The sequence below is a fragment of the Lacerta agilis genome, chromosome 15 (assembly GCF_009819535.1).
Source record: "Lacerta agilis isolate rLacAgi1 chromosome 15, rLacAgi1.pri, whole genome shotgun sequence".
Taxonomy (NCBI): Eukaryota; Metazoa; Chordata; class Lepidosauria; order Squamata; family Lacertidae; genus Lacerta; species Lacerta agilis.
Window position 1 is genome coordinate 20,730,057 of NC_046326.1, and position 26,568 is coordinate 20,756,624.

The 26,568-nt window shown below is 44.7% G+C and overlaps 1 protein-coding gene across 3 annotated transcripts in view; it reads right to left on the bottom strand.

Moving 5' to 3' along the window:
• The window catches only part of TRIM29 (tripartite motif containing 29), a 44,234-nt gene that overhangs the window by 12,358 nt on the left and 5,308 nt on the right, over positions 1-26,568 (bottom strand). For all 3 annotated transcript variants that reach the window (XM_033172061.1, XM_033172060.1, XM_033172059.1), the window contains exons 2-4: positions 10,166-10,261; positions 7,587-7,820; positions 6,083-6,281 (exon numbers count right to left, since the gene is read on the bottom strand). In XM_033172061.1, coding sequence (XP_033027952.1) covers positions 6,083-6,281; positions 7,587-7,820; positions 10,166-10,261 — 529 coding nt within the window. The remainder of the gene's footprint in view (positions 1-6,082; positions 6,282-7,586; positions 7,821-10,165; positions 10,262-26,568) is intronic.

The following is a 26,568-nucleotide window of genomic DNA, read 5'->3' on the forward strand; positions in this document are numbered from 1 at the left end:
TTTGTGACCTAACCTGTACTTTACAACCACCTACTAACATCTATTATCAATCCCAGCAGAGTTCCCTTCCTTCTGCCTTCTCTCTGCTATTCCAACCCTTGCTGGAGGAGGCATCCACTTATCTGCACTCTTTGCAACTCCCCACAGACTTGGCCAGCTGTGAAAATTGCATTGCAGCATCTCTGAATGAGACACCACTTACAGAACCAGGTGCTAAAGTTCCCCTTTCTTTTGTAGAACAGAAGTGGGTGGAGCCAACAGAGTTTTGTCTTGGATGTGTGTGGGTGGATGGCAGTGGATGACGCAACCCTCCTCTCCTAAACTGGACAAATGTTTCCCTTAATATGATGGTGGGAGTGTTGGATGACATTTTCACAAATATATGCATTCCTATGGACATTTTACTCCAGTATACAGTGGTACCTCGTGTTGCATAACCTTCAGGTTACAGAATCTTCAGGTTATGGCCGCAGCAAACCCGGAAGTGTATACTTCCAGGTTTTGCCACTTGCGCATGCGCAGAAGTGCTCTGCATGCTGTGTGTGTGCACAGAAGTGCTCTATCACGCACATGGGCAGAAGCAGCGCCTCTGGTTATGGATTTTTCAGGGTGCACACAGCACACAGCACCCCGAAACAAATTAAATCCATAACCAGAGGGACCACTGTGTGTATTTTTGTACATATTACTTGACTGGAGAATTACGTTGCAAAATTCAGAGAAGTGTGAATTTCAAAGGATAGGTGTATTTTGGTTCATGCATTGATTCAGAAAGTGTGTTCACCTTTAAATGCAAACTGAATCCATTTTCTACCTCATCCTGAGGCACAATTAAAAGGGGGTTGTTATTTTTGTTGTGGTGGTGGTTTTAGGGATGTGGTCCAAGTCTCTGAATACTTTGCCAGCAGGGAAAGAAAAAATAATCATGGTCATTTATTTGGAAAGTATACGGGTAAATTCTCTTGATGCAGAAGGCTCTACATCCATCCAAAAAGAACAGTGATTTCCATAACCTTCACTAAGAAGCAACATGGGGAGATATGTTTGGTCTAATAAAGTCTAAGCTTAATGTGATGTGTGAGATCCCTGAATACAGCTTCCAAATTCTTTTTCCTTTTTTACAAAAGCCACTCATCATGCCCTGATCCAAATTGGGGTCATTTTCCTGACATAAATTTCTCACCTTCCAAAGCTACTATTAATCACAGAGGGGGAAGAATCAGTATGCTTTCCTCTTCTACAGTCAGTGGAAATGGAAATGGTTTGTGATAGAGGAACACTCTTCTCCCAGCACTGTGATCCTGCTCAAACTGGGGTACCTCAATACTGCTTTGAATTAAAAAAAAAAAATCAAAAACAAACCATGGGGTTGTAGACAGTCCTAGGCCTACTCAGAGTAGACCCACTGAAGTTAATAGAAATTATGTGTTTTTATTTATTGATTGATTGATTGATTTGATTTGATTTGATTTGATTTGATTTGATTTATATATTGCCCTTCATCATAATATCTCAGGGTGGTTCACAGAATAAAATACATGATTAGCATAAGTTCATCCATTTCAATGGGTCAACTAAAAGTGCAACTACTATGTGTTGCAAAGATCCATGCACACACGGATAGCACTACAGAAATACTTATCCATAGTGGCAATGGAAAATTCATAAATGGAACTTATGTCCCATATATTAGTTTGCTCCTGGTACTAATAATATACTTATGGGGTGGGTTGAAAAAAAAAATCCCCAATGCTTTACACACATTATCTCATCAACTGCTGCAACAGGCTTATAAGGCAAGCCTGTAATCTTGTCACCATTTTACAGACAGGAAAGATGAAGCTGTGTGAATATTGGCTCCTGTGGATTTGGGATGAGGTTATTGTGAGTAGTATAATTGCAAGCTCCCTGGGGTCATAGACTGCTCTTTCCTCTTGACAGAGCATAAAATAAACCCATTCGGGTTGTCCACAGGGGTGGTGAACCTGTGGCCCTCCAGATGCTGTCAGGCTTCAGCCCCAGCCTGCACTGCCAATGGTCAGGGATCATGGAGTTGTAGTTCAACAACATCTGTAGGGCCACAGGTTCCTAGCCCCTACTTAAAAGTCCTAAACATTTGGGGGCTGGCTTAATTCAAAGACCACCTTCACTCAGATGAGCTGTCCCCCCCCCCATATTTTAAAATCGGCTGCAGAGGCCCACAAGTGCAGTCTACTAAGTTCACAAGCACAGGATCTTGTCAGTGGTGGCCCCACAGTTATGAAATTCCCTTCCTACACAACTACAAAAGGTCCCTTCAGTGCAGGCCTTTGGACATGCCTTGGAGAATCTAAATGTATTTAACCCATGTTTCTTGTGCTACTGATTCCAGAGACTTAAGTTCAAGATTTCCTTCAGCCTTTTGCTGATTTGTGTGGGCTCTGTCCTGAAAACTAGTGCATGGCCCTGCAGGATTTGCTTCTTGGACTACAGCTCCCATCATCTCTGATCATTGACCTTGATGGAAGCTGGAGACTCTCAGTATCCAGAAAGCCACATGTTTCTTGTTCCTGATGCACATGCTGCCCAAATATGCCTCCTTCCCTTTTTAGCACCCTTCTTGATCTTCGGTTTTAAATTGAGGGTATTTTAAAATGCTAGCTCAGAAAGCTAGATTAGATTGTACCCATGACTGCACTCAGCCCAGTTCTATGTTTGATCTGCTTCCTCGTATCTTATTATTGCACCAGTGTTCCAGCATGTCTCTGGCACGTTAGATGTGTTTGAAGCCTAGAGAGATTTGTAAGACCCTTTGCCAAGGAACAAACAGAGGCATGTTTGATACAGTTCTTAATGAAATGATAAAGATCTGGGGTTTCCATGGCAACCTTAATCAAGAGCCACATCAAAGACCTTTCCCTGCGATAGAAGCCTTTCTCTGACTCCTCATCTTCCCTACGCAAACGGAAAGGTGGTGAGAGTCATTACTCGCACATAAATGCCAGCCCCTCTGCCCTGGGCAAAGTAGATTCTGTCTGGAGGCCCAGTGATGATCTATCTAGGCATCTATCTGATTCTCAGGACTGGGAGCTGCCAAGAGTTAATTTATATTTTTTGGTTTCTCAACTCCTCGTGATGTGGAGAAATATTCTCTCCATTTTACAGATAAGTATCTGAGACATGAAACAGATTAAGGCCTTATATTCCCTACATTATTGGCTTTTTTTTAAAAAAAATGTGGGTAATACATCTAGCAACTGTCAGCAGTTTTCATGGGGCCAGAAATTACATGAATTATAAGCAATGATTAAGAACTACTGTGTTGCACAGCACAGTTTCACAGCATCAGCAGGGAAAGAATATAACCGCAGCCAAAACAAAATGCCATGGATGTTTTAACACTGACATCTGAATGGACGATTTCCCTTTTGTGCTGTAAAGGATAATTTTGGATGAAATGAATTGGCAGTCAGTTCGGTTTTGACAAAGGGAAGCAAGTCATTTACAGAGCATAACAACTTTGTGCTTCACGAGCCCCTTATCAGCCATTGTGTTGGATAGGAGAATTATACTTTGAGGATATATCCCCACCGTCTATGGTCTGAGGATCTCACAGACCTGGCTACTTGCAAACGTATTTCATACAGGTGTCAATTTCATGTAGTTACCCATTTGGAAATCTTGGGTGCTTATATTAATTGATATGTTTAATTTAAGATCTATGTACTGGTGGTCACTGCACTGTCCATTTATTTATTTAATTAATTTATACCCCACCTTCTGCTCCAAGAACCTCAAAGGGGTGTACGCTGTTCTTCCACTTCTTGCTTAATTTCTGCCACATGTGAGAAGTGCCATTTTAGTAGGGGAAACTGAATTTTTTTTCAGGGGTGGGGGTGGAATCAGTGAGAGGTCTTCACAATATGTTTTGGGACAATGTTTTGAGGAATTCAAATCTATTATTTGCATTTAGCTTGGCAAGTCTACCTCTGATGAAGAAGCACATAAATTGCTTTTGGAAAAACAAAGAATTTTAATTTTACCTTCTGAAAATGTCAGGTAATGCTAGATAAAAAATAATTTATAAAACTGCAAGTACTTGGCAATCATTTTTAATGATTTCTATGCAATTCTCCACACTTTTTACTTAGCAAGCGAAATTAAATAATATTAATTTAACCAAAATATATTCCAAATTCCCAAGTCATGTCACCACATTTTAGCACACCTCATTTTTGTAATTTGAAAGTTGAAAAATTCAACACGTACTGCACAGCTATGTGAGGTAGGTCAAGCTCAGAAGTAGTGACTGGCCCAAGGTCACACAGTAAGCTTCATGGTTGAGTGGGGATTTGAACTCTGGTCTCCCAGGTTTTAGTCCAACAGTCTAACCACCCAGGGGGCGTAATGTTGGGTGTGTGTGTGTGTGTGTGCCAGGGAAACTGAGTATTGGGCTCTGGGGAAAAGATTTGTATCAGTTTACACTTTAATGCTGATCCACATGATCATGAACCAACACGAAAACCTAAACACAGCTGTCCTTCAAAATTGCAATTCTCTGAATTATGTGATATACTTCGTCAACCCAAAGCTGCATGTGTTAATGGAAAGTGTGCACAACAGTATATATATTAATGGAAGTAATGCACCAAAATGTGTTATGTTAGAGGGATAACTTGCAGAAATGTATACACTAGGCAAAAGAAATGTGCAGGAATGTGTGTGTTGGGACGTTTCTGCACAAAATATATAAAAAATGTTCATGTAGATTTTTAAAAAAAATGCTAACTGATGCAGGAGTGGGGCAAATTGAACATAAGGCAGGTGAAAACAAGAAAACGAGAGAAACTGAAATTGGAAGATTTTTCCATTCCTGCATGTGGCCAACCAGATGTTTTTGGACTTCACTTCCCATCATCCCTGATTATTGGCCATGCTCACTGGGACTGATGGGAGTTGGGGTCCATCAACACCTGGAAGACCCCAGGTACCCCACTCTTGGCTTAGACAAACTCATGAAGGTGAAATTTATTGATGGCTATTAGCCATAATAGCCAAGTGAAATCATTCCATTCCATTTTTGGATGTGATTATTCTGCTGTATTTGTTGCATTTTTATTGCTCCACCGTTACTGGTTAGCTAAATTGATGCATGATTTATTAAGTATTGCACTTTGAAGTCTCAGCTGTTCACTTAAGACATTCTGTGTCTTAAGATGGTGGGGTAGAGGTAAGCGGTGCTGTTTTCACAGGGAGGCTGTAAATATTTTTATACCGGCCAAGGCATTTGTATAATGAGGCAAACTATTTTGTGGTGCAGCTTTTGGTGATGTCATTTGCTGTTGAATTGCTGCTGCTGCGACTTTGTGGTTTACATGATGTCTTATTTTGCATAATTGCTTCTCTATTGGTTGTTTGCCACCCTGAGCCCCAGACTGGAGGAAGGGTGAGATATAAGAATGAAAGAATGACTAGATAGATAGATAGATAGATAGATAGATAGATAGATAGATAGATAGATAGATAGATATAGATAGATTCCATTTGTCACTAGGTGAAATAACTTAAAAAATAAAATAAAATTCCAGGCCTCTTAGAACTGTGGTTTAAGCTCTGCTTTTGTGCAGCTGCTCCTACATTTCATCTGCAGGACTTTTATCATTAGTTTTGGTTTGGATAATATTATTGCTGGGGTTTTTTAATAAAAAATATTGTATTTTGAGCTGGTTGGGGAATCTTTGCATTGAATGGTGCAATAATAAACACTTTTTGAAAAATAAAAAAGTGTACAGGAAGGATGCCTTTGCTTTGGGCAAATAAAGAGGAAAAGTGCTCCAATTGTTTCTGCAAGTTTGAGCTCCAAGTATACTTCAAATGATAAAACACCAAAGAAAGTGAATAACTTCACAGTGCAATCTTTGTGTATGTCTACTCGGAAGTAAGCCCCTTGAATACAAAGAGATGTTCTCAAGAAAGGTGGGTAAAAGTAGATGGCACTGTAATCTCAGAAACAGACAGGCCAGGGGCCTTCCTCAAGGGGATGCTGCACCTTGAACCGCTTCTAAACTGAATTAAAAGGCCAAGTGGAATAAGTTCCCCTTACCGTTCTCCATGTGATTCCTCTCGATGAAGTTCCTGCTGAGGTCTGCTTTGCAGATCTTCTCAACATGTCTCATGCAAACGTTCAGGAGGTCATCTCTCAGTATCCCCATAGATGGGCTCATGTTCTCTCCCTCCAGCAGGATGCTGTACGTCGGCAGGGATGGTGGAATGGTGTAGCTCCTCATCATTGCTCCAAATTCCTGCCAGGAATAATAGCGATAATCATAAGTGGCATACAGAGGAGGAGCAGGGTTTAGTCTGAAGACACCTGACAAAGCCTCTGGGCTGAAGCTAAGCAGGCCTAGGTCTGGTCATTGGTCTAAATATTGATGGGCCACTCAGAAATCCTAGATATGCCACTTTGAGTTCAATAGGAGAAAGACAGAATATAACCAGTGATGTAGTGATCCAGGGTTGCAGGGGGTCAAAGACTGATTACTATTTCTGCAGCAGGGTTCCTGTCTCCAGCGTCCTAGACCCTGCATTTCTGGATTTGCCACTACACTACTAAACATAACTCTATTAGAAATAAAAAGACAGTGAATATAGCAAGGGTAGCCAGTATGATGCCTTCCAAATGTCACTGGATTACAAGGTAAATCTTCATTTGCCATGCTAGCTGGGGCTGATGGGAGTTGAAGGAATAATAATAATAATAATACCCCACCCATCGAACTGTGTTGCCCCATCTGAAGGACACAACAAGTGAATAGCCCTGATGCTCAGGATTGTGGCTGAAGATGAAACATTTGAAAGGATGTGGTCAGCCTCTGGTGAACTTACAAGTCAAAGCAGAATTCCCAATGTTTGGCTGAGAACTGGGATTTCAATTCTATCCTTCCCTTTCACCAGTGCTGACAGAATAAATGTTGCATCTACATCTATGAACATCTGTTTAATTTGCTTTATGTACGATTTAACTTTTTTGGGGTGGAGGTGCTGAGTCTGGAGATGTATACATATTTGCATAAATTATAGGGCAAGGTGGAAAACCTTCACCCACCCAGATGCTACTTGACTACAACTCCCATCATCCTCAACCACTGGCCATGCTGGCTGGGGCTGATAGGAGACAGAATCCAATAACATCTAGAGGGCCACAGGCTACCAACCTCTGCTATAGACAAATGAGGCAATAGTTTAAATGTGCTATACAGCAAAGTCTTAAAAGCATGCAAGTATTTTGCCATCTGATTTCTTTCTTGCAGTAGAGACTGGGCCATGAGGGCAAATGGGGTATTGCCCCACCAACTTCAGTCTGCCCTCCCTCTCATCACCCCAGCTTCTAACAACAATTCCAGGGGGTGGCACTGTCTATGGCAGTTTCCTCCTCCTTAGTTTCAGTGTTGCCCTTGTGGAACTCTGCAATGGGGAGGAGGGTGGATACAAAATTAGCTCATTGGCTCTAGCTCCACCTAGTGTTGGCCTCCCTGCTTTCTGCCCTACCAGCCCCAATAGGCCCCAGCCACCATAGTCAGCATGGGAGAAAAAACAGCCTTGCATACCTGCAGGAAGAGCACGGAGTCACTGATCTGGCCTATCTGCTCCCTGGTCTCCTTGTCTTCTTGCAAGAGTTTGGCCCTTTCTTCCAGCTCTTCCACAATCTCCTTGATGTTCTCCACGGCAACCTTCTCCCTGTGATCCAAACTGGCCTTCACTTCGTCCCGCTGCTTCTCCAGGTCACGGATCAGCTCTTTAAAATGCTGATCCACTGTGGCTTTCTCATTGGTGGTGAAATTCTGGACGAAGAGATGGGGAAAGAAATACGCTGACTCATCTATCACAAAGCTTTTTCTCTGCACGGCTGGAGCTGACATTCATCACAAAACAAAATGCCCATCACAGGTAGAGAGCAAAACCAAACCCCTTCTCCATGGTGTCCCAGTTTCCTGTGTGCAAGGATGCTCTGAACATTGCAGACCCACACCAGGAGTGTGATGTGAGATGCCCAGCAAAGGCTGCACCAGTTCAATTTCCTGAGTACATGTTTTAGAAACATATGGCAGAGTGGGGGCTGGTCATTTCAGTGTTATGTCACTGACATTTCTAGACACCTTCATGCAAAGTGTATCCTCGCAGCTGTGACTTATATTGTGAACAGAATCCGATGTAGAAACCATCCTATCAGGGGTGGGGAACCTCAGGCCAGGGCAGGAGCAAATGTGACCCTCAAGGTCTCTCCAACTGGCCCTCTCTGGCTTTGTTTCATACCCTGAGTGTTTTTCCCCTGTCCGGGATGTATCCTTCACCTCTGATGATGCCTTTTGCTTGTCCAGATGGAGGACAGAGTTAGAAACTAGCCAACTGAACAAAAAGTCAAATTTATATTTATTGCTTCATCCACTTTCCCTCTGGCTTCACCCACCATTGGCATGTGGCCCTCAGAAGCCTACTCAGAAGGAAATGTGGCTCTCAGACTGGAAAAGCTTCCCCACCCTGGTCTAGATTGTTAAGAGTAGCTGAACAAGGAGAAGTCTGAAAGGGTGCTTTTGTGTACAGTACAACCTGCAGGGCAGAGATATAACAAAGCACTTCAAGATGACATCATCATCAGTTGATAGCTTCCCAGGTTTCCTCTGATCTAACCACGTTAGCGGTTTCTACTGAGAACGTTTCCACCCACACACAGATTCTCAGCTAAATCCTGCACTCAAAATATTCTGGTAGTTTCCCTGTGAATCAAGAGTCCTGTGAAACCCTTTTAAGCCAGCCTTTCGCCAACCTGGTGCCCTCCAGATCATTTAGGCCACTAGTGGGTGTAGCAACATCTTGAAGTTCCAAGTTGGGGAAGACCGGCTTAGAACCCAGGACTAGAACTGATGCAGAACTAGGTTCAGAGCTCCACTCAGCAATGAAGCTCACTGAGTGTCCAGACACACTTTCCCTGCCTGTCCTGCCTCGTAAGTTTGTTGAGAGGATAAAATGGGTAGAGGATGCAGAACAAATAAACAGGCGTGCCACCCTGAACTCCTTTGCGGTAGGTCAGGGATTTTTTTTTTAATGTAATAAGTAATAAAAGAATTAAGATTACATTAGCATGGGGCACAGTGAATCCATATAATGGAAGTTCCCATGCTCAGGCGTTCTCCCGCGATTTGGCTTTGCATATATTGCTTGACATGGTTTTTTTATTTTTGCAACACCCTCAGATATTCAGGGATGAGCTCTGGCAGTCGAGATAAGCAGACAACTTTGGCGGAGCCAAGAAACAGAATTTAAATGTGCTGGGTAGTCCCCAAAGTGTGAGACGAGCTTGTGTGTTCCAGGCCTTCTGCCAAGTTAGATGTATGGGCCTATTCTCCCCCCAGCCCCCAGCCCACTTCCAGCCCATGCGGTTGGTCTGGCCCTGAAGAGATACTCGAAAAGAAAAGTGAGCAAGAGGTGAGAACATGAGCGGAGGAAGCAAAATGACATCTTAGGAGAACCATATGGGGAGGAAATGGAAGTGAGGAGAAAAAAAAGAGCAAGGCAGAAGAAGGTGGAAGCCTCCAGCTGTATGCAATGCTGGTCCTACTCAGAGTAGACCTACTGAAGTTCATTTAGTTAGCTATAAAATATTGATATGCCACTATTCATAAAAATGTATGAGAGTATTTTTACAATGGCATATACTTGAATAATAATAATAATAATAATAATAATAATAATAATATCAGAAAGCATCTAACTATTGTGGAAAGCATCTGTTTTCATTGCCTGCATAAGCCTGGTGGACTTGAAATGTTTTTAGCAGGCATTTGAGACCTGAAGCAGAAGCTCCCTGCTCAATCTCTATTGGGAGAGCACCCCACAAGATCAGGCCAATGACACTAAGTTCCCTCTTCACAGGGAACTTTGGGAATTGGAGTTTTCTGAGGGAGTCTCCTAGCAACTCTCAGCACTCTTAACAAAACTACAGCTCCCAGAATTCTTTGAGGGAAGCCATGACTGTTTAAAGCGGCATCAAAGTGCTTTAAATGTATGGTGTGGACGTGACCTCTGTTGGAGTGCAAAAAGTAGGATGGAGGAAATGAGCAGAGCTATGGGGGGGGGAGAGAAGTTTGGGGAAGAAGAGGGAAGCAGGAGGATTTTGTGTCGCTCTCACCTTGATACGGTCCCTCTCTTTCTGCCACTTGTCCACTTCATCTTCCAGCTCAATGATCTTCAGCTGCAGCTGCTCTTTCTGCAGGGAGAGCTCGGTCTGTGGAGAGGAAATAAAGCCACCAATTAAATCATACTCTGCTAGGCGGCAGCTTCAAAACCAACAGATGCTTCTCACTTTTGCCCTTGGGCCCTGGACTGGAACTCCCATGAGTTACAGGTTCCTGGCAATTGGGAGTAGCTATATCACAGATAATCAAGCTCATCTAGATAATCTCACTAGTTGGGTCAGACGATCCCGATCCCCAAGCCAAACACACACACACACACAAAGCTAGACTTAAAGCTTTGAGCAGATTCCTATCTACCCTCATGAATTGGGTTTTTTTGGGGGGGTGGGATTATGCTCCCCCCCAACACATTAATGTTGGTTGCTGTGGGGGGTGTCAAGGAGCCAGATTTCAAAATCCAGATATGTTTGAAGCCCAGGGCCCAGCCCAGGGTGTGTCTCTGCAACAATAACAGTTTTCCATGTAATTACAGGATGATGTGGCCCATATTGCAACAGAGCGGAGGACGCCCTCGGCAGAAATTTTGTTTAGACATGACCACAGATTCATTCGCTCTGCATCTAGCCCTTTGACGGTGCCATGATCAAGGCAGGGTGAGGAAGACAGTGAGAGGAGAAAGGAGGACTGAAATCTACCAGCTCGCTCAGGCACTGTTTAATCCCAGCCCACTTTGTCCCTTCCAAGCCTTGAGAACAGAGGCAGAAAGGGTTAAGAGTTGTGCAAAGATGTGTTTCCATGGCTGGCTTGCCCTTGACTGGTGCATAATGACTGGTGCATTGTAGGACAAACCTGTCCGAAGATCAGGTTTGTCCAGGTAGATGAAAATGTGACAGAGGGCATCTGGAAGGAAGACGGTTCTCTGTGCCTTCCCTCAGCTCTCCATCAGAGTGTGTGGCCCAGCGATTCAGCTGTGATTCCTACATTGCAGGAAGCTGGACTAGATGATCCTTGGGATCTCTTCCAACTCTAACAATGACAAACACTTGGATTTCAATGCATGAGACCCACAAATAGGCATGTTTGCCCTGGTGCAAATCTTGGAGTTGCTGTGCACTTAGCGTGCAGTCTTTCTGTGTGGTGTGCACTAGGCAAGGAGTCAGTTTCACATCAGTAGTTCATCCCACAACACACCTAGAGCCCTGCACACATAGTCAGTGGTGGAGCTTCATGCTCCGGCACTGGGGGGGGGGGCAGAGAGCAGGTGGAGGTGGGGCTGGTGTGTGTCCCAGGGGCGTTACGAGCGTCCTAGGGGCATGGCACGCCGCCTATGGAGGCATGGCACACCGCCTATGGAGCGTGGGCAGGGGGCAGCCATGATGGCATCCCACCGGGATCACACTGCTGGGGGCAGTGCGCTCCCCCCGCACTCCTCTTCCTCCGCCAGTGCACGTAGCTGCTCTTTGTAAGAACTGCTTTGTGGATTAAAAGTCAGTCTCCGGTTTCCAATAGTGACCAGCCACAAGATCGCAAGCAGGGCCTGAAGGTAAGGCACATTTTCCCACAACATCTACTATATCCAGAGATTCACTGCACTTGAATGTGGAGTCTCCATTTAGTCATCATGCCAAATCAAATTACTATCATGCTAATTAATGTGTTCACATTATGAAACTTAGCCACCCAGAGAAGGATAACTTGGTCCTGAGAGATGAACAAATTTTCTAGCCTTCCTTTATTTATCCTGTGTGTGCTAACACAGCACCGCTAGAAAGAAACATTACAAGGCACCTAAGTGACTGTTATGTTGGTCCCAATTTTACATCAATGAGACAGGAATACTGTGGTGATGATGATGATGAGGAGGAGGAGGAGGAGGAGGAGGAGGAGGATTTATTTATACCCCACCCATCTGACTGGGTTTCCCCAACCACTCTGGGTAGCTCCCAACAAAATATTAAAAACACAATAAAACATCAAACATTAAAAACTTCCCTAAGAATTCCTTTCTTTCCTGGATAACAGGTAGAGAACAATGTGACCCACAAGCCAGTCACTGGGGTTTCCCAATCCGGCCAGGGGCATCCCTTCCTTGCCCCATCCCCCTCTCACCCCACCCACCCAAAACAAACATTGCAATCTCCTGTTGACCCCAACAGAAAACTTTTTGTTCAAAACTAATTGCAGTACAAGGCACCTTTGGGGGAGGAGGTCACAGTTGGGAAGGGAAGGGTTAACTTGACAAGGTACTGGAAAAGGAGCACTATCTCTAAACATATTTGAAAGTGTTAGACACATCTTTATTATTTATTATATTCCTCTAATTCTCCAGACTTCGTACACACAGACCTCTAGTTATGGGTGTTGCTGGAATTGAACAACCTTTAATTTCCAAATCAATTAATCCAAAACACGCATGCTATTTTCATCATCTTACTGCTTAGCAGTCTTTGGAAATTCCCACAGGGACTTCGGACACATTTGCACAATCCAACTAATGCAGCTTAGTTAACCTGGACATCATTCAAACATTGTGTTTTTCAGATGAACCAGAAAACAGATGGGTGACAAAAGGCGAATTATTTTCCCCCTGCCAAACTGAGAAAGTGAATCAAGGGGGGGGGGAACCCTCTTACAATCCTATGTCAACACACACCTTTCATTAATAAAACCTGGTGCACTCTGCAGTAAATCTACAATGCAGATAAATAACACCATTTCACATGCTGAATATATTATGGAAAGGGAGGAACTCAGCCAAATTTATCAGATCTCTTGGGTGGACACTTTAAAAAAAAAAAAGATAAATATTGTTTCACACCCAAGCCCTAAGGGTATAAGGCAAGACAGTCTTCCATCTCACTTTTTCCTTATGGTGCAATCCCAAGAAGTAAGTTAGGCTGAGAGGCAATCACTTGCCCAAGGTCAGCACATGAGAAGCAGGAAAGAAAAGAAAATTGAAAGCAGGACAAAGTCCTACACTCCCTCCATTACCCCACACTAGCTGTGTCATGAGATTGGGATAGTGTGGATCTGAGAACATGCCCCTCAAATCATGTGTGGTCTCACACTGCTGTTGGACTTTGCAAGCACATAGTAACCAGGAACTGTTCCGCTAAGGGCAGGTCTCAATTGCCTACCTGAACAGATTTATTTTTTTTATAAGAATTTATTGACCTTTTTCTTATAACAGCATATACCCACACCCACACCTACAATTAAACAAATACAAAACAAATACACTGATAAAACAAATACAAACAGTGTCAAGTTTTCTTGTTGCATCTTTTCTTTAAAAAGAAAATTTCTATTTCCATATCTTGACCATTGACTTCCCCTGCCCTTTCTCCTTCGAGTTCATATCCTTAATCTATTTTATAACCATTTCTCCTGAAATTCAAATTCAATTATATAGTTACACATAATTATATATTCAACATTTAACTAACAATGCATCATCATAGTAATATCTCATCATAATTCTTCTTCCATTAAAATCTTCACCAATCATTTATATCATATCTATCTCTTCTATCCTTTAAACTGCTGCTAATAACATAGTAACTCAAAATATCTCCTTTCATATTCAAACAAAAAATAAAACAGAAAGATTGTTGACAGTATTCACCCTCCGAATTCAAAATTCCATGACAGGCTACTTCAAATTTTACTTAGTGTTTCACCCCACACCCCCTCTGTCCATTATTCTTCTCCTGGTGGCATCAACACTGAATTTCCCTGTAGCTTCCCTCTCCAAGCGTCCACAGATCCAGGCACAGTCCAAAACTCTCCTTGCCACGAGCTCCAGGATGTCCATCTCGTCGTCTCTCAGCTTCTCCGGTTCTTTGTAACATTCCTTTTCTTCTTGTGAAAACCATAATTCTCTGTCCCTGGCCCCCGAGCTCACACCTCGGGGACTGGATATAACAAATCTTACCGTCGCCTTGGGACTGCCACCCCCAAAAGGCGAGTTTCTTCTCCGAAGTAGCTCACTCATTTCTCTCCATCTTTCCAGACACCCTCTTAGCTCTTTGGCAAGACTTTCTTCCAAAGTGTTAAAAGTTATAATAGCCTCCTCTGTGGGCAATTGGTTCTCTTTCAGACCCCCACACAAGACTTTGACTTTCCTGTACAGCAGTTCCACCTTCAAAGCAGTGAGCCTCTGTTCGTCCGTTAGTCCAGAGTTCAGTACCAGTTCAAGGACGAAGCCCAGCATACTGGTAGAGGGGGAGGAAGTGGGTATCAGATTTCTACTCCTGCCTCTCTGTTCGTCGCCATTTTCCTAAACTGGAGCGCAGATACCGCAACTTTAAATGGAGATATTTTCCACTAATTTACTTCCCAAGAAAAAAGTTTGCCAGTCTCATGTATCAATTTTAAGTACATTGAAACAGTTCTGTAGCAGCAGTTACTCAAATTGGTTAGCTTCTTTAACTCGAAGGGAAGAAGGCAGGCTGCCTTTCTCCTTCCCCCCGGATCGTTCCAAAAGCTCAGTTTCTGGTCAAATTCATTACTCACGACCACCGGGTTCCTTTGGCTCCATTCTTCAAAGGTAGAACTAAGACGCTCACCGCGGGCTTTGTCGCCGCATTTGCATCCCGGTTGGGGCATATCCCCGTAAGCCCGGCTCCGTTGTCCCTTCACCCCCACTCCCCCTTTACAGGGGGGGCAAGGGAAGGGTTCGGAGCCTCCGTGGGCGCAGCCGGGGAGCCCAGGGTGCGGGACGCTCTTCCCGCACCCCAACCGGAGCCCCGCTTTGTGGTTGCGGGGCTCCTAACCCCCGGGATGGATCGGGCGCCTCGCAGCCGAAGCAGCCCCGACCACCCGCTATGGCGTCGCCAGCCGGAAGTCTACCTGAACAGATTTAACAGCCAGCTCAGCCACCCTCCAACAAACCCAATGAACTATGGCACCGTAGACATGCCCCATCTCTTTCTGCTGCTTGAGAAAACCAATGCCCATTTTGCCTTTGGGTGGAAAGCCATGATGGTGAAGCCATTTTGTATGTAAACCAGTACACATGTTTATAATGTGTGTAATGGGGTGGCACATCCCATTTTGCCGCCTGAGGCGAAACAGGAAAGTGCTGCCCTGCTACCGCAGCGGTCTCCTTCACCTGGGCTGAATGGGGGGGGGGGGGTCCAGTGGGTTCCGGCTAGATCTCACAAAGTGCATGAGATCTCATGAGATTTTGGTGAGATCTCATAAGATCTCAATGGAAACCAGTGCTGCCGCCGGCACTGCTTCTCTGCCACCTTGTAGGCTTCCGCCACATGAAGTAAGATATCTCAACCTGCCTCATGGGTGGGCCAGCTCTGGGATGTGCCATAAACATATTTCATGCCCCATCTAGAGATGAGGCTCTTTTCTTCCTGAAAAAGAACTGAGTCCCTTCGAGCCTTCAGGTACTGCACTCAAATGCTTAAAACTCCATCTAGGAGAGTTTCAGGCTTTCAAAAGAATGCCCAGAGGGATCCAGTTTCTTCATCGACCCGTTATTCTGTCCCCAAGGATGTAGTGAAAGAACTTGAGGACAGGTAGATGGAGTATAATGCAGTGAATAGGGCCGGCCCTACCATTAGGGAAAATGCAGCAGATGCGTAGAAATTGTGGCAGGAAAAGCTAAAATGCCACCCAGTCTGCCCTGCACTCTCTTGATGCTCTCATGTCCAGTGGAGGCAAGCAAAGTGGAATACAGTTTAGCTACCTGTCCAGTTAACATTTGCACATAGAATTGTGGTGGGGTGGTGGGCACCTTCCTATATTTTGCCTGGGGCAGCTATATAGTGCCTGATGGATGGAATTATCATCATCATCATTTACCCACTCTTCATCCCAAGGTCCTAGGGTAGATTGCAACAATTAAAACACAGTATTAGAAGCAGTTTTAAACAAGTGACAATCACAGAAATAAGGTAGGTCCTTAAAAAAATACACCTCTGTAAAGGGTCTCCTGTAAAGGGTAAAGAGGTGGGTATTTTGTATTTTCCAGAAGCTGTATACTGAAAGTGCCAGGCACACCTCTGTGGGTAGGGAGTTCCACAGCACGGGGGTTGCCACAGAGAAGGCCCTCTCCTGGGCCACCTCAAGTTTCTGAGACTGATGGTACACCCAAGAGAGTCTGTAGGGAAGGAGCAGATCTTTCGAGCATTTGGGAGTATGTACCACCTGTGCTCCAAAGTGATCAGAATGTCTTAGGACTTTAGGAAGTTGCCCGCAGCAGAACATAATGCAATCTTCTAAAAGGTGGGGACATGTGAAGCCAACTTAATAAAGCTTTGGAGTTGGGTATTTTAGGATGTTAAGTAATACTCCTAAGTAACATGCTCCTGCATGTTACTTAGAAAAAAAGAAGACTTCAGTTATTCTAAATATGATGTTATATATATATAATTTAAAGAAAAATTAGTGGGGTAAATCCTACGTAACATCCCAGGAAAAAGAGTGAAACTCATTCTGTGAAGGATAAGCTACATGCCTATTTTTGCTATCCCTGTCACTTCATGGTTTTACAGTTGCTGGTTGTTTGTTTGTTTTAAGTGAATTATGCAGACAGCAAAATATTCCTTTATGAGTGTTATTTCATTTAACATGCATGTATTGTTGCATGCCACCCCAACCTCCAAGCAGTCAGAGACTCCAGGGATGGATGCTTTCCCACAGTTTTGTTTCCTTGGAATGAAGTTCACTGGGGTCTTTCTAGAATCATAGAATTGTAGAATTGGAAGAGACCCCAAGGGCCATCTAGTCCAACCCAAAGGTATCCCAGGGAGAGCTCAAACCACCAACCTTCTGATTAACAGCCAGACGCACTGACCCATTGCACCACAGAGAATCTTCAAGGAAGCCCTCCATCGCCTGCTACTCTTTCGTAGACCCAAAGGTGAGACCGTGAAAGAGAGGGACAAGGTGGCATCCGGTGGAAGTCTGAGGCCCAAGTAAGCATGATCAAAGCTGGTGCCTGATAATGTCAAGGCTGTAGGTTTGATCCCCATATGGAACAACTGCATATTCCTGCACTGCAGGGGGTTGGACTAGACGATCCTGAGGGTCCCTTCCAACTCTATGATTCTATGAATTCAAGCACTTATGACCATCTGTACTCAGAGCTCTCCCCCCCCCCTCCACTAATCCAGTCTGCACCAGGGTTGAGGCAAAGTGAGAGCTGGACAGAGAAGAATAATGCTGCTGCCTATCAAAGAGAACCAGACGTCTCTCCTAAAGAATCCTGGGAGCTGTAGTTTACCCCCACAGAGATATAATTCCCAACACCCTTAAGACACTAACTTTCCGGGATTCTTGGTGGGAGCCATGTGCTTTAAATATAACGTGGATATGACCTCAGGGCAGACTATGTGCCACACACAATTCTCTCCCCTCCAATAACTCACCATCCCCATTCCATCCTCCCATCTTCTGCCACCTGAGGCAGCCATCTCAGGCTGCCTAATGGTAGGGCTGGCTTTATTGGAGTTCCCTGGCTGGTTACCTGTTCAGAGTTTTAATCGAGTGGTATAGTACTGAGTGATTGGCAGCCCTGTCAATGTATGGGCTAGGCAGAGCTTGAAAGACAATTTCAAAGTGGCAAAGAGAGAGAAAGGGAATGGATAATTGCCCTTTTATGGTGCTTGTCGTCAAGATGAATTCCAGAGGGTTAAAAAAAAATACCTTTAGTTACTAACTCATTGTATAAGCCATAATCCCTTTGATCTGCTCGCGTTCCTGATCTGGGAGATGGGAGCTGTGTCAACATCAATCTCTGCGGCACAATGAGGCACAGCTGGAGTGATGGCAAATTAAAATTTCACCGGTAATTTAGGGTAGCCCAGACCTTGGAACCCCTGCCATCCAAAAAAGATTGCGCTTTTGCCCCAAAGATTTATGGGAGAGATCGTGAGGATGCTCTCGCCTGACGCATTCCAAACAGCCATAATGGCAAGGGGGCGGGCGGAGGAAGAAATGTGAGCAGCGAGGCAGGCAATGGAGTACATCAAAGAGAGTCTGATTTATTAAAGGGGTGGGAGAAGTGTGCTTTCTCATATATTAAAGGTGCTCATGAAAGGGCCGGAGGAAGCAATTTTTTCATAATACAAAAATCGAGAAGAAAAGGAGTAAATCAAGAAGAAGCTTAGACTCAAAGGACATGTTCTGATGTCTCCACAAAGGCTGACTGTTCAGAGCGGGCCTCTCACTCCTGTCCTAGAGATGATAGATAGGTCATAGGTTAGCTGGGAAAAGCTCCCTGTTTGAAGCCCTGGAAAACCACTGCTGGTCAGTGTGTAGACAGGACTGTGCTAGATGGACCAGTGATCTGACCTGCTAAAAAGGAGCATAGAGTAAGGTGGGGAGCGTAGTTTGAGACTCTGGAGATCAGCTGCTAGCCAGAGTAGGCAATACTGGGCTAGACCAGGATGGGGAACCTGAAAGCCGCATTCACTCCTAAGCAAGCATCCAAGGGTCACACATCCATGGTGGGCAGGACCAGATGCAAAAGTGGGCAGAGGAATGGGTGTGACTTAGTTTGTACAGGGCACTATGTTCCAGGCACATAAAACTCAGGGGTTTCTCCACAGGAACTCAACTCCTCTCATTCCACCCAACAAGAGACATCGTCTATGTCCATGGACACATCCAAATGAGCAAAATCACTTGGGGAGGGTGCAGGACAAGGTTGGTGAGAGATGGAAGAGTCTCAAGGGCCAAATAAATGGACTTGGGGGCACTTTCAGCCCCTGGGCTAAGGTTTTCCCACCAGTGACATAGCGTGGGTTGCCAGTGCCCAGGGCTGCATGGAGGGGTGGGGAGGCAGGGAAACAGACAGAGTAGGCATGTGCATTCAACAGCCTAATGTTGTCCACATCGCCCAGGAGATCACAGCCACAGAGACAAGTTGAGTTGTTCCGTTTTCTGGAGAGGTCACTTCCTGGTTCGCATGGAGAAGCTGCTTTCAACAAAGCCCAGTGACGGAAGCACATAGCTGTACTGAGGCAGCACCGGTGTTGAAATTTTGTTCCCCTCCATACTGGAATGGCATGAATGGTTTAAACCAGCCCTGATCAGTGGGACACCACATCTAGGTGGCAAGGCAGAAAAACTAAGGGACAAATAGGGGGAAGGAGAGTGTGTGCCCAAAGAGGCTTCAACTTTTTCACCAGCCATTTCTTCTTCCTAAAGAACTTTGGAGGAGGTTAAGCTTCTTGGACTAATTCCTGGTTCCATCACCAAACTACATTTCCCAGGATTCTCTGGGGGAGAGCCGAAGCAGTTAAACTAGTATATGCCCATTATATGTTGAAAGCTGATATGGCTAGAAAGAAGTGGATGAATTAAACCAAAGCAAATGAGGGAGATGAAATAGAATCCACATCCATAATTATTTACTAAACTTTTTATCATTAGAGAGAGGCATGATTTTGCCAATTGTGACTAGAAAAATTATCAGGCCAAAGGGAGCTGATGAAATGATGGATGGGCAGTTGAGAGGCATCACCATCCCATCATGCTCAGTGGCAGAGGGGACAGACAGTAGCTCAGCAGCAGAGCATTTATTGGCACACAGAAGGTCCCAGGTTCAATCCCTGGAATCTCCAGGTAGAGCTCAGAATGTCTCCTATCGAAAACCTGGGAAAGCAGCTTCCAGTCAGTGTGGAGACAATATTGAACTAGATGAAAAAATCCCCTGGCTTGCTTCCTCTCTTCCTATGATATTTCCACAACTTAGGAGCACATGTAGTATATCTAGTCAGACCCACTTAAAGTAGGGGGAGTACATAAAAAACACCTAAATTTGGGGTTTCTGCAATGCACAGGGGTCTCTCCAGGTAACCCCAATCCCACATGTCTCCGTGTAGGATTTTGCTATTAAGAACATGGGAGGAGCCTGCTGGATCAGGCCAGTGGCCCATCAAGGCCAGCACCCTGTTCCCACAGTGATCAACCAGATGCCTGTGGGAAAACTGCAGGCAGGATCTGAGCACAAGAACCCACTCTCCCTTTCTGAGGTTTCTGAAACTGGCATTCAGAAGCATTACTGCCTCTGACCATGGAGGTGGAGCATAGAGATCATGGCTAGTAGCCATTGAAAGCCTTCTCCTCTATGAATTTCTCTAATCCTTTAAAGGCATTTCAGCGAGTGGCCATCACTGCCTCCTTCCGCTCTGTGCAGAAAATGAAGGGAGACGGTACAATTTTTAAAAAAATTGAAGATTTTCTTGAGTTACATAAGTGTGTACAATGTCTCTCTCGTATTTTTTCCATGTAACATTTTTGCAAATCGGTTTTACACCCCCCAAAAAAAATCCTGCTGAATTAATTTAGATAATCAAAACCAACCCATCTTGATCAGATGGATGCCCCGGCTGAGGCATGAGATAGTGCGGATGGTTCATTTGGTGACCATTGCACACAAACACACAACCAGTGCTTTGTCCCACCGCACCCAAAATCTGTGGCACTGGGAATCAATTTCCATCTCCTGAACCAAAGAAGACTCTATGCTTTGAACAGCTGCATGGCAGGGAGAGTGGGAACAATGCAGACAGACAGGTGTGCTTCCTTTTGTCAGAATACCACACAATGGGAGATGCTGTGCTTTCAGAACATCTCTCGGTAGTGTAGCTCTTAAGAACATTAGAGCCCCCTTCAGGTCAGCTCTTGGCAACCCACACTTCACACTCAATATATGGAGCACAATGCAATCCCTTTTGAAGATCACCCTCATCAGAATCGCCTAGTGTTTGTTTCTGTGCTGAACATGTTCTTAGGCTGAGCAAAAGCAGCATTTGAAAACCATTTGTCTGGCCCGTTTGAGCCAGAAGAGGCAATCCTGACCAGTGAATGTAGGTTACTCCTTATCGTGTTTTCATTATTTGACATTTATGCAAAACCTACGGTAGCATGGAAATGATGTGGCTCTTGGGATCATACCACTTCAGTTTAGGAGGGCACAAATTGTATGTGCAAAAGGTTTGTGTCAGGCAGAAGCCTTGGGAATATGAGGGCCAACCACATCACCAGCACATGTGCTTCAATGATCCCATTACCATTCAATGAGTGCATTCCATCTTTTTGTAACATTTGCATAGATACTTCCCCTGCTGGCTCTTAGAAGACGAAGGTGGTATGGAATACTCTGGGTGAGCCACCTTCAATGGGTTTCCTTAACCTGGAAGGTGCAAGGCGTGTAAACAGAAGCATCTCCTGTGTTGGCTGTGAGCTTCATGAGTGCAATATCAGAAGCTGCCAGGTTAGAACCAGGAACCTCATGGCTCTAGGCATTGTGCAGGGTCAACATTGGGACTTGTAATGGTTGGACATCTGCTGGTGGACCTGGGACTCAGAAGGGTCCATAACCACCCCTGACACCCTCCTACCAGGACTCCTGTTTGGCATTGCTGCTGCCCCTGCCCTTGCATTGAAAGACCTCAGTTGGTACTACTGCTCACTACTGCTGCCAGAACAAAACACTCCCCTCATTCAGATGCACCATCGATTGGCTACATAATTCAGGAATGGGAGCTAATCCAGCATTTGGCTTCAATCCATGGTAGACAGCCATCACCTTAGATTACCCAAAATTCAGGGTTCAACTTTGATGTCATGCATTGCAATCTAGGGTGATGGGCAGAAGTTGCACATTGGAGCCTAGCTTGCTTTACAAAGCACCACTGCAGCTTGCCTGCCTGCCTGCCTGCGAGACAAATCCAGGTCCAGAAGGGGAAGATGAGGGATTGGTAGTGGCATCTCCTGGCACAACAGCAATAATTTTGGAGGGGAGACTGATAGGGCAGCAGTACAGTGCAGGGGGGCATGTTTGCATGGATCCATCAAAGTCCTAAGGAAATCTGGTTCTCATCCTGGCCTGGCTGACTCTTGCAAGAAACCACCTGAGCTGCGAGCTGCTGTAAATGCTTAAGCCAGCCTTTCCCAATCTGATGTTCACTAGATGTTTTGAGCTACAGCTGCCATTAGCCCCAGCCAGTATGGCCAAAACCCTGAGTTGCTTGGAGTTATAGTTCAACAATATATGAAGGGCACCACATTGGGGAAGTCTGGCTTAAGCAGAAAAGGGTTCCCAAGTCCTGAATGGTCTCTGCTCAACAGAAAGAGCTATAAAGGGCTTCCTATTCAGACCATTGCTTGGTCAATGATTGTCCTCCCTGGCTCTTGGCTTGTTCTCTGGTTCTGAATTCCTGGCTCTGATTCCTACCTTGCCCTCCTGGCTCCCAACTGACAGCTGTATGTGACTTCCCTCTGAAATGCAAAATGAGAACGGAAGCGCTGTTCAGGCAGTGGGTTCTTTCTCAGTCTTGATACTTCAACAAATGGCCAACCTCCCCACCCTCAGGAACTGGTTGTAGACATTAGTAGGAAAACTGAGTAAGAATAAAGCCGGCCACCCTCATGTGAGTTGGGAGGTGAGGTACGTGCATGGGAAAGTGAAAAGTAAGCCAGAGTTTGAGTGTGCTAAACACATACGTGTGATCTGTGTGCAACATGAGGCAATGATGATCGCAAATCAATATGGTGATGAAAGAGGAAACTCAAGCAACCTCTTGTCATTCCTCAGTGAAAGTTCTGGGTGTTCACCCAAATCTCCTCCCACAACTCATTCACAAGAGCCCTGCCCAAACCCAACCACAGTGGTGAGAATGAGCATCAAAGGATGGCTGAGTGTGACTTGTGTAATGAATTATGATGTGCTTCTATTGTGCAATGTGGCAAGTCAACCCCAGGGGGGTGGCCCTACCATTAGGCAGAGGGAGGCAACTGCCTCAGGCACCAGATCCTGTGGATTGACAATGAGCTGTTAGGGAACAAAGCTTTGTGTGTCCTGCACCCCCAAGGTGAGGCTGCTCTCCTGATAACAGTTTTGAAGTGTCAGTTCCCAAATGGCCCTTGACCTCTGTTTGGGATCCATACAGCTGACCCCATCACAGTCATTCTGAAAGTCACTTCCTTTATTGTATCACAGACTCCCCAACACCTGGCTATGTCCAGTAACCTAGTGGGCTGTCTGATTAACTCCAGTGGTTGACTCTTAGTTTCTGATTTCTTAATTTTATTAACTTTCAATCTTGCTCTCCAACAATGATCTCAGGTAATGTTGCAACACTGATAAGATCAACGTGCCAATAAAGACTTAAAATACTAGGTCAATGGGGTGGACTACAGCAACATATTTCCCCCCCCAAAAAAAAAACTTGGAAATCACAAGCTTAAAACTCAGAATAAGTCAAGTTCTTGGCTTTTTTATGGCAAATGAACTACTTACATGTTTAACATTTTGCAGGGGAATAAAAGCTAAAGCCCAAGATCAAGAGACCTCTCCTATCACTAGTGCAGAAGTCACATTTATGATATACACAAGTGTTAGACTTTCACACCAGCTCAGTTGTAACAGTAGATGATATTTGCCAAGCACACACAGAGTCCCTTATACCTCCATGCGAATCTGAGCAATGGGTCTTTCCAGCTCAGCATTCCATCTGGTCAACCAGATTCCACAGGAATGTTCACAAACCAGTCATGTTTTTAAAACTACTGATTTTATACTTATTTTGAGAATTTTATACTTTCAAGTGTAAGTCAACCAACCATGGTTTTTTCTGCTTTTCCAGAAATCAAACCTTGGTTTGTCTGGTGGGCTGAGTTCTGGTGTTCAAACAAGCCACACTGTGACTAAACAAACAATGTTTTAGCCTTATCTGTGAACCAGGCCACTGGGTCTCGCCTTGTTTGGTTGTGGTAACAAGAGCAGCGGCAGACATTTTGCAAAACTAAGAAGCCAGCCAGATTTTCTAGCCGTCAGCTTGGGAGAAAGGAGAGGCAGATACACCACCATTCCAGTGTGTGAGAGAGATTCTTCTCTTTCCACTGTTATCTGGTCTTACAAACCCCACCTCTAATTCAGCCTAATTCAGAACTGCCAGGACTCAGCCCCATCCATAAATCACAGCCTCTGCATTGGGAGCCACATCCCATGCTCAGGGACATAGACAGAAGGCCTATAGCTCAGTGGCAGAGCATCTGCTTTGCACCCAAAAGGTCCCAAGTTCAATCCCCAGCGTAGGGCTGGGAGATAACCCTACCTGAACCCCTGGAGAGCTTCTGCCAGTCAGTGTAGACAATACTGAGCCAGGTGGGCCAATGTGTGGTGTGGTAGAGCCACAGAGCCGCTCTCCTGACACCAGCATCACTACAACTTACCTGGGTGGTGGTTGGGCAGGGTGGGGCTCTAGGGCTGTATGGAGGCTCCAGCAAAACCAATCTGAGTACTGTCCTGCAGAAGCACCAGTCCTGAACTCGCCACCCCCCTTCCTTGCCCCAGCTCAGGTAAGCAGCAGAAATCAGGGTGTCAGAAGGTTGGATGTCTCTCTTTACACTGGTCCCTACTGGCAGCTTCTTATCTTCCTATGAGATTTGCGTGTTGTGTTGTGTTTTTGCACCTCTCCTAATAGCAACAGTCCTTTCATCAATAAGGAATAACAAAGAACTGGATTCAATGCATACACTTTGGAAGGCTTGTTTGTTCTCCAAGAGGAAACTTGTTACAAAACACAAACCTCTCTCAAAGCTACGGGAAGTCTCCAAGCCCCCGTTTCCAGTGAGCACGGAGGTATCAAAGGCTGGCTAAGTACTTTGAACAGGATTTCATCTGCACACCACTTTGTTTAAATTAGAAACACCCAGTTCCAGTCACTGACAGTGCTTCTAAAGAGCTTCATTAAACCCACAAAAGAAACAAGGAGGAAGAAAATAAATTTTAAAAGGCGGGGGGTGGGGGGTGGAATCAAAGCCTTCTCACTCAGATGAGATTTGACACAAGATGAGGGCTGGGCCCACAGTTCTTTGTTATTTCCAGACCTGTGGTTGTCAGATATTTCTTATGCTTTATCAGGTTTTTTTTTTGGGGGGGGGGAGAAATAACCTTCAGAAAAAGAGTACTGGCAATAAAAATATTTATAAATATAAAAAATGTATCTGGCTCCCTGGAAGCACTTCCAGATTCTGTTTGTAAAACTCTGTTTTGCTAACAGAGAATGTTTGCTCCAATGCTTTGTGTGTGTGAAAGAGAATTTTATTCAGCAATCTTTTTTTTTTCACCCTGTTTTGTACATAGGGTGTTTTTGTAAAGTTTTCCCTCACTCATTCTTCAGCTCTGTGAGCCTGAAGGCTTGGCAGCTTTGACAGAAAGTTTTTGTTAAAAAAAAAAAAACACTCGGCAAGAAAATGAAAGAAAGAGAAAGAAAAAGGAACAGAATCCAAGGAGCTTTAAGGATAATACAGTTGGTAACATTACACCTCACACGGTCTTAGCATCTGCTCTGACATTCAAATAGAAAGACAGAGCTGGAAAAAATCATATAATCCTGCTGGAATCTCACATATTGGGCTTAACTTTGGAAAGCAGTAAATTCTGAGAGGCTTTTGCCTCTCACTGCTAAAGGCTAGACTAGAGCATGCTCTGCTGAAAATAGAGAAAGGAAGGGGTGTGTTGCCACATTTCTGACTCTCGCGGGTTTATCGCAGGTCTTAGATATAAAGACAAGTCATCAAGGTGACATTTGCTGCTTTGTTTTTTTCAAGTTCCATGATGGAGGGGAGGCTACCATTTCCACACAGTTTCATCAAATGGAGGTACGACAGGTGGGCAGAAGTTGCAATTTAAAAAAAAAAATACCCAGGTATCCTTCGGATTTTACACCATCAGCACTTGCAATCTGCATAAATGCATAGCCATTAGCAACCAAGAGATACTCATGAATGGCTCTTCAGCTTTGCGTATACCCCATATAAGCCATTGCGGTGACTTACAGCAGGTGTGGCTAACCTGTGGTCCTTCAGGTGGCGTTGGACTCCAGTTCCCATCAGTCCCAGTGACCATGACCAATGGACAGGGATGATAGAAGTCGTAATCCAGCCACATCTGGATAGTGCAAGGTTAGCCACCCCTGACTTAGAACCACTGTGAACCAAGTTAAATCCCTAATGGAACAATCTTGGGGCGGTCACTCTCTCTCAGTCCGTTCTACCTCACAGGATTGTTGTGAGTATAAATTGGAGGGAGAGGCATACACACCATCCTGAGCTGCTAAAAAAAGGAGGGGGGGGGGTTGTGGAATTAAAAAAAAGCAGTAAAAAAGAGGCTGCCCTCAATGTGGTGTAGTGGTTAAGAGCAGTGGGCTCGTAACCTGGTGAACCAGGTTCGATTCCCCACTCCTCCACATGCGGCTGATGGGTTATCTTGGGCTAGTCACACTTCTCTGAAGTCTCTCAGCCTCACTCACCTCACAGTGTTTGTGGGGGGGGAGGGGAAAGGAGATTGTTAGCCGCTTTGAGACTCCTTAGGGTAGCAATAAAGTGGGATATCAAATCCAAACTCTTCTTTTTATTTTAT